This window comes from Adiantum capillus-veneris, chromosome 1 (assembly GCF_014529385.1).
Source record: "Adiantum capillus-veneris isolate H3 chromosome 1, ASM1452938v2, whole genome shotgun sequence".
In the NCBI taxonomy this organism is placed as follows: Eukaryota; Viridiplantae; Streptophyta; class Polypodiopsida; order Polypodiales; family Pteridaceae; genus Adiantum; species Adiantum capillus-veneris.
The window spans coordinates 4,145,825-4,156,693 of record NC_140931.1 but is presented as its reverse complement, the minus strand read 5'-3'; the positions used below and the strand labels follow the sequence as shown (position 1 = coordinate 4,156,693).

At 42.9% G+C, this 10,869-nt stretch overlaps 1 protein-coding gene across 1 annotated transcript in view; it reads left to right on the top strand.

Moving 5' to 3' along the window:
* The first annotated feature begins 426 nt into the window (after positions 1-426).
* The window catches only part of EMB2775 (ATPase family associated with various cellular activities (AAA)), a 62,413-nt gene continuing 51,970 nt past the window's right edge, over positions 427-10,869 (top strand). Inside the window, exons 1-4 of the mRNA XM_086513727.1 lie at positions 427-802; positions 943-1,053; positions 1,126-1,158; positions 1,447-1,615. Of these exons, the coding sequence (XP_086369853.1) occupies positions 719-802; positions 943-1,053; positions 1,126-1,158; positions 1,447-1,615 (397 nt within the window). The 5' untranslated portion in view covers positions 427-718. The remainder of the gene's footprint in view (positions 803-942; positions 1,054-1,125; positions 1,159-1,446; positions 1,616-10,869) is intronic.

The following is a 10,869-nucleotide window of genomic DNA, read 5'->3' as shown; positions in this document are numbered from 1 at the left end:
AAAGGAGAGGAGGAGAAGGAACTAACAAGGCTTGCCCAAGGTTCCTTTTGAAAAGGAATTACAAGCTCTAAAAAGGACATGAAATCTAAAAAATAGGGGCTTCCTTGAGTGTTTCCAAACTTTTGGCAAAAGTTTGGCATCTATAGGCATAGTTTCATTTGGACTACTTGTTATAGGAGGTTTTTTGTCCCAAATTGGAGGCCAAGCATTTAATTCTGACCACCTTTAATGCCCTTCACCTACAACATCAAAGCAAATCCTCAATTTCTGCCACAACTTAACTCAAAGGGTGGGCACATGCACAAGAAAATAAAAAGTTGCGGCAAATGGAGCTGATGTGGCATGAAGATTCTCTTGCAACATCAAAATGCTTGAAAGCAAGATCCTACACATAGTTTACCGCAATGCTAATGATTTTTGCTGGTTCGGGCTAAATCAGGCTTGGAAAACTGCGCACATGTGTGCGAAGACATTCCAACAGCTTGTACCAGACTTTTTGGCTGTGGGAGGTGCAAGGAAATGCACTCTTCATTTGCGTACCCTTTCATCGTTTGAAACTCACCATGTGGAGGTGCTCTACTGTAGTGGGAACATTTCCAGTCTTGAACTCAAGGCGTATTTGCTGCGAGGAACATGTCACATGAGCGAATGAGAGACAGAGAGAGGTTTAATATTTGCGTCATTCTTCCCGCCATCGCTGGTCATCTGAAGGGCAGATATGTTGTGGGTAGACAAATACCGTCCCCATGCGCTCGACAAGGTGATGGTGCACGTCGAAGAGGCTCAGCAACTCAAGCAGCTGGTAGAGAGAGAGAGAGAGAGAGAGAGAGAGAGAGAGAGAGAGAGAGAGAGAGAGAGAGAGCACTCGTCTTACATGTTTGAGAGAGAAAGAGAGAGAAAGAGCGCTGAGCACGCGTCTTACATGTTTTATGAATAATATAGGTAGCTCAGGGTGATTGCCCTCACCTTCTCTTCTATGGGCCGTCAGGGGCGGGCAAAAAGACTCTTATCATTGCCCTGCTCCGTGAGATGTATGGTGCTGGAGCTGAGAAGGTACCATTTTTGCAGTCTTGGTTTCTGCTCTTCTTGACAAGACTTTCGTAATCATTACCTTATTTTGTGCAGATAAAAGTAGAGAATAAACCCTGGAAAATAGAGGTGATCTTCTCTCGTGTTTTTTGTCTGTCTCTGTGCAAGGCTGACTATGTTGATCTCAGATTTTCGTGTGATATGGGCATTCACCCGCACAGTATTGTATATATTACAACACCAATGCCTGCATTTCGTTTAGGTCATACAAATTTAACTCCTTGCTAGTAGACTCCTTATCTTGCAATCCACTTTCATAAAAATGAAAGCAAAGATTCTATATGCATTATTCCAGGCAAGAAGATATCACCCTTGATTATGCCGATTGGCCAGTTTAGCCTTACACAGAACTTGCAGGCAGGTACACGCAAACTGGAAGTAGAACTGACTACAATCTCAAGCAACTATCATGTGGAGTTAAATCCGAGTGACGCTGGTTTTCAAGATAGATATGTTGTGCAAGAGATTATCAAGGAGATGGCCAAGAGCAGGCCACTTGATGTTGCTGGCAACAAGAGCTTCAAAGGTAAGCTACCTAACAGATGCAGCCTCAAATTCCTAGCAAGTACTCATATAAGTTCTGCCATGTTAATGATATTTGTGCCTTGATAATATGTCTTATAATGGCATGGTAGACTTTGAGCATAAATGCATAAGCACGGCTAACAAAATAGGTGGTAGTTCATCAAGATATGTTGCATACATAAAAAATGATGGTAAAAAATGCTGCCTCCTTGATAAGCAGCCAGTAGCTCAAAGAGGTTCAAGTGATTGCTATTATTAAACTGGAGTGTGATGCCCAAAATGATTGGCTTTCTTTGTGAGGTCTTTAGAAAGAAAATCGAGGAAAATTCCATATGTGTGTGTGTATATATATATATATATATATATATATATATATATATATATATATAGAGAGAGAGAGAGAGAGAGAGAGAGAGAGAGAGAGAGAGAGAGAGAGAGAGAGAGAGAGATGGGGGAGGGTAAACGCTAAAGAGAGAGTGTGCCCAAAATGTTAGAAGCTTTGCTCATTGATCACAACATGCCAAAATTACAAGGGATGGGTCTGCATATATAGAGTAACAGACAAATTGCCCCACCCAAGCCAGAAAACCCCACGATCCTAATAAACGGCTTAAATGTTAATAAATGTTTAAACTTATTGAAAGTGACCTGCAACACACATTTGGTAGCACAAATGTAGAACATTGGTGACTCTGACCTTCGGCAACTCTAGGAACGGGTGTCTCTCCTCATGCCAGCTTACCGGGTGGACAACACCGTGGATTGCATCTTAGAGAAAAGGTGTGTCTACCACAGATATGGTTGGGCACAGCCACAAAACAGCCCCCACTTTCTAATTTGCTCCTAGGAGATACTGGAGCCATGACCGGACAAGAATTTGAATTGTAAAGGTATATGGCTAGAGGTGCAACTTGCAAGTTTTTGACTTCTTCCTCGAGAGTGGAACACTTGTGAGCTGGGAAATGATCTAGATACCAGTAGTTTATGCCTTTACGCTCAGTTTTGATGCATTCTCTTGGAGTGGTCAACAACAATACGTTTTGCAGATGTTGGTCGTGCAATTTTGAGTTAGTTTAATTGAGGAGATTCTTGATAGAATTGGATTTACTTTTGACGGATTGCATTTTACTTCCCGGATGTCTTTTGGGGGTAGTGGTTGGATGGTATACTTGCCAAAGGTGGCAATGGAAGATACAATGAAGACAAGAACTGACTCACGATTAGATGGACACCTCGAGTTCTATCTAGAACACTTGCAATGCCACATACATAAACAAGACACCTTTGGAGAAGAGAGATCACTGAGGTAGAAAGAGACATGACATTTGAGAATGAGAGAGAGAAAGAGATAGATCTCGGAAAGGCTCTCCATGCTGATAACAAGCTGCTCATACAAGTGACCAAGGGTGGTCCGGCATAGATTTGACATGCCCAATGGATAGACCCGAGGTACACACAATTGCGTGTTACCATATGCATGTGGTAGTGATGTGTGTGAACACACTAGGACGGCCGGGGCATTTTTCTCCTCTTTAGGAGGTTTTTTTCCGTGCATTGTATATACACCCATCATTCTAGGGCTATCTATCTTCCCATTGCACACTAAGTAATACACTCTCTATTGTGTGCCTTGAGCTTCCTTCGTCTTCTTGTTGTTGTGTGTTTTCTTGTAACCCTAATTCCAACAATTGGTATCAGAGCAGGCCACATCCTCTCGGGCTTAGTTGGCAGAAGCTCCAACACATGTCTGCTCACTTTCTTCGATTTCAGTGAGCTTTGGCGAGCTTGTAGAGCTTAGTCTTCTCAGATTTCTGATTCAGGCTCATTTCTACTTCCGTTCCCACTACAACCAGGTCTGCACAGATAACTTCGTCATTTTGTACAGAATTTTTGTTAGTGCCAATTATTGCATAATAGGTCCCATACATTCTACTACGGGTTGTGCTATATACCACGTGTTGGTCTCACTCAGTTTCTCCTTATTTCGGGCAGTTTTCACATAAGGTGCATGGATTTTCCATGGCTGACTACAACATAGATGTGTTCAAGATGCTTGTTGCTAAGGACAGATTGGATGGGGACAATTACCCTATGTGGGCTTACATGATGCAATATGTTCTTGTGTTAAAAGGCGTTTGGAATATTGTGGAGGACATTGATGTACGTGTTGGTTCTGAGGATGTAGGCGATGTTGAGGATGTGGCGGGTCTTGCTGCAAGGATTGCTGCTGTTAGAGTTGTTTTGCCTACAGTAGAACAAGATCGTTGGGATGTAAAGGATGCGTAGGCTCATGCGTTGATTGCGTTGTCTGTGAAGTGCACCATTACTCCTCACATTCGTTCAGCGAAATCTACAAAACAGGCTTGGGATATTTTGGCTGTCTTTATGCAAGCCGCAATGAGGCAAAAATGCATTGCTGCGTAAAGAGCTGGAGTCGAAGATTATGCATGAGGAAGATGAAATGGACACCTTCCTTGTTGGTGTCAAGGATGTTAATGAGCAACTAATGTTTGCAGGAGAAGTCATTTTTGACAGTTCACTTGTGCAGACTGTTCTTGATGCTTTGCTAGATTCTTATCAGACTTTGCTAGTACTTGGAGAGCTATGACCCAAGGAAATCCTGAAGTTGTCAAGTTTGTTGCATTATCCACATTGCTGTTGCAAGAGTCACTTTCCAAAAAAACCAAGACTAGGTAGTGTGTAGTTGAACAGGCTTTTATTGCAGCTCAAAGAAAAGGTGGGAACAACAATGTAACCACTTCTTATGGTTCTGCTGCGAGTTGCAAAACTTCTGTTCCTGGTGATAAGGGCAAAAAGAAGATGCGTTGCCATTATTGTAAATGTCACAAAAATACGGAAGCATAAACTGACGTTTAATTGCACTTCAAATACTCAAGAGAATTAGAGGGAGAGAGAAAACTTGACACTCCATTGGGGACCAGAAGATGGGCTGGTCTCCCCCCCGTAAAGAGAATATCTTTATTACTAAGGGAGAATCTTTACAAGCACAGGAACGGGGCATACGCCTGTCCTCTATTCTTTCTTCTGTTCTGTTCTGACTACTGACTGAGAAAGTGTTTCCACTTTCTTACTGCTTAGGGGATTTCCCCTCTTCTGCGAGACTGGTTGGAAGCTCTCGAAAAGCGAGTCTATCTTCCGAAACAGCTCATCGGAAGCTCTCACAGAGGAGAGTCCATCTTCCGTTATGTGTTGCCTTCATGCTCATTCATTCATGCATCGAACACAAAAGAGAAACAAGCAAAATGCACACGCACATGCTTGTTGTAATTTTCTGCACATAACTTGAAATTCTTACCTGTGCACACCCCTACGTCGAAACAGAGGTCTTCTTCGCGATGGAATCGCGCCAAACTTGATGTAGACTTAGAATAAGGAGAGAGAAGAGAATTTCTATGGCTGATCTGCTGAAAACAACCCTAATCAAGGTGATTAGGGGCTGAAAACAGAGAATTACAGCAGCCGCACTCTGCTAAGAGAGCGTCTATGGCAGCTTCTCGCGATGAAACTTCACCAGAAGGTGTCTATGACTGTGAGATCCCTTGTTCTTGACAATGGGAGCACAAGGCTACCACATATGTCGCAAGGGGCTGCTCTCAAGCTTCAATGGAGGGCTCCACCGCGTAGAGCACGCTCACATTAGGGGGGGTAGGTGCACGGCCAGCCCTGAAAATGGGGGAGGGGGGGCTCCTAAATAGCCATTAGGGAGAGGGGGCGCTAGGAAGAGAGAGAGAGGGTGAGGGTGAGAGTGAGAGTGAGAGTGAGAGAGAGTTAGTTTGCATTGGTAAGTGTGCCACTTCGCACACTTACTTTAAAAACTTAAAAACCATTCAACTTTTGACTTTAAAAACTTCTAGCTCATTAATTAAAAATGTGCAACTAACTAATAAATGCTACCAATGATTTTTTTATGAGAACACCAAAGGTCTGCCGGCGCAATGCCGCACTGGCACTGGCACTGCCTTTATCTGTTCACACTTGTCCGGCCTCCTGCCCGGGCACGGACCGTTAAATTTAATTTAACGAAACTTACCCTAAGGCTTTATTAGCTTTATTAGCCTTAGGGTCACTGTTCTAAGGACCCCATCTCATTCATGTGCTTGTACTGACGCGCGTATTTTTCCTGAGCCTAAAATCTGAGGCTACTGCTTACCCCTTTCTGAAGACCCGATTTCCCAATCACTAGGGCTTGAGGGTAATTTCTGCTAAGGTCCCTTTGAGGTGTTGTGGCTCGCATTTAGGCTCACCTGAGGCCTTAGAACTTCTAGGTCTATTCTGGTGTGCACACAACTAATTAGATAATTCTTTTCTCGTAAATAAATTAATTATTTACAAAGTCTGACTTAGTTACATCCCTCTTGGTTCTTAACAGTTGACCTCAACTGTAGAGCGTCAACATAACTGTGCAAGATGTCAGGGTAGTCCTTGAGATCGGACTCAGTCATCCACTTTGCATCTAAAGGAGTGTAATTCTTGAACTTGACTAAATACTTTCGATGTAGACTCCCCGACTTGAGTTATCTCTCCGAGTGGTGTATTATCTGTTCAGGTTGAAGGATTTCCTCAGTCTCTTCGACTTCTGGAGGATCTTCTTGTACGGGTGCCACTGGAGGAGGTCCAACATATGGTCGGAGGAGATTGACATGAAAAGCATTGTGGATGCGCCAGTTAGAAGGCAAATCCAATCTGAAAGTCACATCATTGACTTTATCTGTAATTTTGAAAGGGCCGTAAAATCTATGGGAAAGTTTGACAACTTTCCCTTTGCCGACCCGCTTTTTCAATCTAGCTTTCTCAAACCGAAGCAGCACATATTGTCCTTTTTCAAGATTGAGATTCCTTCTGTGCTTGTTTGCTTTTCTCTTCTGTTGCTCTTGAGTACGAAGAATCGCTTGCTTTACTTGTTGATGGGCAATATCAATATTGCGCACAAATTCATCTGCGGCGAAGATGTTTTCTTTGGTCACCATAATAGGAAGTAAGAGTGGCTTCCCATAAATAATTTCAAAAGGGGCTTTACCAGTTGAGGAATGTATGGTATTATTATACGCAAACTCAACTATTGGTAAGTACTGTTCCCATTCGGATTGTCGTTCCGAAACATAGCACTTGAGGAGATCTAAAACAGTGGCATTAGCGATTTCGCTTTGACCATCTGTTTGAGGGTGATAAGCTGATGAAAAATCAAGCTTAGTTCCCAAGTTTTCAAACAATGCCTGCCAAAATAGACTAGTCATGCGGGGATCTCTATCACTGACAATAGTCTTTGGCAATCCATGGTGTTTAAAAATCTGAGCTAGAAATATTCTAGCCATGTGATCGGCTTTGATCGTCTTCTTTACTGGAAGAAAATGGGCTTGCTTATTGAATCTGTCTACTATAGTCCAGATTGCATCATTTCCATTCTTGGATCGAGGAAGATCCGTAATAAAATCCATGGCAATACTTTCCCATGGCGTGTTAGGCACAGGGAGCGGCTGAAGTTTGCCATAAACTTTATGTCTGTCATATTTTACCTTTTGGCAGACTAAACACTCACGTACATATTTTTCAATGTCCGCACGTAGTGTTGGCCAAAAGAAATACCTTTCGAGGGCACTAGTGGTGGAAGCAATTCCCCGATGCCCGGTATAAGGAGAATTATGTGCTTCATCCGTCACCTTTTGTCATAAGGGCTGAGCTATGCATATTGCTTGTTGACGATAGAGTGTATTATCCCTGATAGAATAAGGTGGCTTTGAGTGACCAGCTTGAAGATCTGCCCAAATTGTGGCGAAGTTTGGATCTTGAGGATACATCTCGCTGAGAGATTCTAGTTCCTCATGATAAATTGTTGTTAGTGCATTGATCTTTGGACGCCTGGAGAGAGTATCTGCAACTGCATTCTTTGTTCCAGAAGTGTGTAAAATCTGAAAATGAAACATTGAAAGAAAGTTTGCCCATCTCATCTGCTTTTCTGATAACTTTCTCTGTGTGAGAAAGTAGCGAAGACTTTGATGATCCATCTTGATAATAAAATCAGCTCCTAATAGATAGTGTTTCCAAATGGAAAGAGCATGAATTACTGCCATTAGCTCTTTTTCGTATATGGAGGCATGAAACTCTGCATCTTTAAGGCGCCGACTTTCATAGGCTATCGCGTGACCCTCTTGGTTCAAAACTGCTCCTACACAATCTCCAGATGCATCGCAGTATACCTCGAAAGGTTTGCGAAGATCAGGGACGGTGAGAACAGGTCCGTGACTGAGTAGATACTTAAGCTTTTCGAAAGCTTGTTTTTGTCTAGACCCCCAATGGAATGGAATCCGCTTCTTTGTTAGGTCATGGAGGAGACCTGCTATCGCGGCAAAAGCTCGAATGAAACGCTGATAATAAGAACAGAGGCCAAGGAAACTTCGTACATCATGTACTGTAGTTGGCGTAGGCCATTCTACAACTGCTTGAATCTTATCAGGGTCCATTCTCACCTGGTTGTGAGATACTATATGGCCCAAATAGTGGATTTCTTTTAGAAAGAACTCACTCTTCTTAGCATTCACAAATAATTTGTGTTTGCGTAATTCTTCAAACACTAAGGCGAGATGCTTATAGTGTTCGTCTTCCGTCTCTGAGAAGATTAAGACGTCATTAAAGAAAACGCCTGTAAAGCTTCTGTATGAGTGGAAGATTCTATCCATCATTCTGTTGAATGTAGTTGGTGCATTAGTGAGCCCAAAAGGCATCACTAGAAATTCATACAACCCGAAGGTTGTTCTAAATGAAGTCTTATGCACATCCTGAGTTGCTATGCGGATTTGATGATAACCGCTCTTCAAGTCTATACGACTAAAGACACTGGCTCCTTGTAACTTATCAAGAATGTCGTCAATCCGAGGGATTGGAAATCGATTCTTGATTGTGATCTTGTTTAGAGATCTATAGTCTATGCACATGCGGAATGTGCCATCCTTTTTCTGTACTAGCAAGACAGGTGAACAATATGGAGAAGTACTAGGCCTTATTAAGCCCTTCTCCAAAAGTTCGTTAACCTGCTTGAGAATTTTCTCTTGCTGCATTAGACTAACTCGATAAGGGGGCTGATTTGGAGGAGAACTTCTTGGGATCAAATCAATTGTATGATTCTCAGGTCGCGAAGGTGGGAGTTCATTTGGAAGTTCATCTGCAAAACAATCTTTATATCTTTCTATTAACTTAAGTCTTTTTTGCTCTAAAGAGGAAGAAAGTTGTGAAACAGACACATCTCTCTCTCTTGCAAAAATCAAGTACGCTGAAACACACTTTTTCATTTCTTTCTTGATGGCAATGTGATTGGCGATAGGAATACGCCAATCACCTGCATCTGCAAGTACAAGATACTCCTTTCCTTTATGAGCAAAAGATAAGGTTTTTTCTGAACATAGTCAGGAATGGGATGCATCTTGTAGTGCCAAGGCATTCCCAAGATAACATCGCACCCTTCAAGTGAAGCTAGTAAGAAAGACTCTTGATTCTTGTAGTCGTCGACCTTTAGATTCAACTTCCCTATGATTGGAGTAGAGTTTGAGTTCTGCCCTTTGAAAGCCGATTGCGCTTGAATAGAGACTCCAAAACGATTGGGCTGCAAGTTCAGGTCGTCAGCTAGCTTGGTAGAGATGAAGTTGTCTATACTACCAGGGTCAAACAAAATAAGAGCCCGCTGGTTGTTGATACTACCCCATGCTTTGAGAAGAGCTCTTTCTTTTCCATCCTTGGTTGTATTTCCCTATACATCTGGGACTGCATTGGAAGAGGGTGGTTGTGGAGGTTTGGTTGGACAGTCACCCTTCATATGACCAACTTGTCCGCACTTGAAGCATCTTCCTTCACTAATGTAGGTTCGCAACTCAGCAGGAGAGAGATATCTCCCTTTCTTGGGCTGATTTGGCTTTGCTTCTGCTTCGGAGGCGGTTCTTTTCTTCTTTTGAGAAGAAGTAGAAGAGGTAGACTGCTCATGGAGAGCCTTCTGCTTAGCATGGTAAGTGCTTTGCTCCATCTTCCTGGGAGTACCCTTGTCATGTATTTCATCAGCTATACGGACTGATTCCATAAGTATCTGCAAGTTACCTCGAGGGTAAAGCTTCATAGCCTTTTGCAAGGCTTCATGCAAACCTGCTTCAAACTTGCGCATCTTCTCCGAATCGTCAATCTTCTTGAATGGAGTGACTTTCAAAAGAATGTCCCAAAACCTATCCACATAGCGTGGAACAGTTTCGTTCTCTGACTGTGAAAGTCGATCCCATTCTTTCTTTACCTCTTCCTCATAGTCTGGAGGAAGGAACTGTGCGTAGAACTCCTTCTTGAAAGCGGTCCAATCTTGGGGTTTGCGATCTTCCAGGATAAGGGTTAACCACCAATTGCTGGCGGTGCCTTTCAGGTACAAACTAACATGGCGAAGCTTGGATCTTTCTTTCAAATTCCCTTCAGCAAATGCAACTTCAAATTGGCGGATGAAAGCGAAAGCTTTGTCATTATCACGCCGTCCATTGTAGGTGCCGAATTTCACATCTCTATCTCCCGACTTGAATGTTTTCTGCCTATGGTGCTTCTTCTTATGGTGCTCCTTCTTTCTATGCTTAGACTCCTTGGGGACAGGAGTCCTTTCCCTTGAATGTACTTCTTGCTGCGACGGATCGTCGAGAAACATGTCTTCCGGAGAAACTATGTCTTCTAGATCCTTCATGAAAGAGAACTGAGGGGAATCAAGGGGATCCTGCTCTTGAACTTTTGGATTAAACCGCACATGACGTTCTTGAGGTTTCTTCTGCCTCTCGTGCATGCGGGAAGTTCCAATCAAAGGATCTTTCCTTGGTTGTGGCGCCTTTGGGTTCTGCAGGATTTCTCCCGACCCCATCGTCATTTTCTCCTTTCCTTTTTCAAGAGTATGGAGAATCTTTTGGACTTCTGGATGGGAGAGAGCTTTCTCCAACTCTTCCACCTGCTGTTGAAGGAGAGAGACCTCTATCTCGCGTCCTCCCATTTCTGCAGTCTGCCAAGAGTCGTCAATCCCTTCAGGAAGAGAGAGAGGACCTTGCTCTGATACCACTATGACAAAAATACGGAAGCGTAAACTGACGTTTAATTGCACTTCAAATACTCAAGAGAATTAGAGGGAGAGAGAAAACTTGACACTCCATTGGGGACCAGAAGATGGGCTAGTCCCCCCCCATAAAGAGAATATCTTTATTACTAAGGGAGAATCTTTATAAGCACAGGAACGGG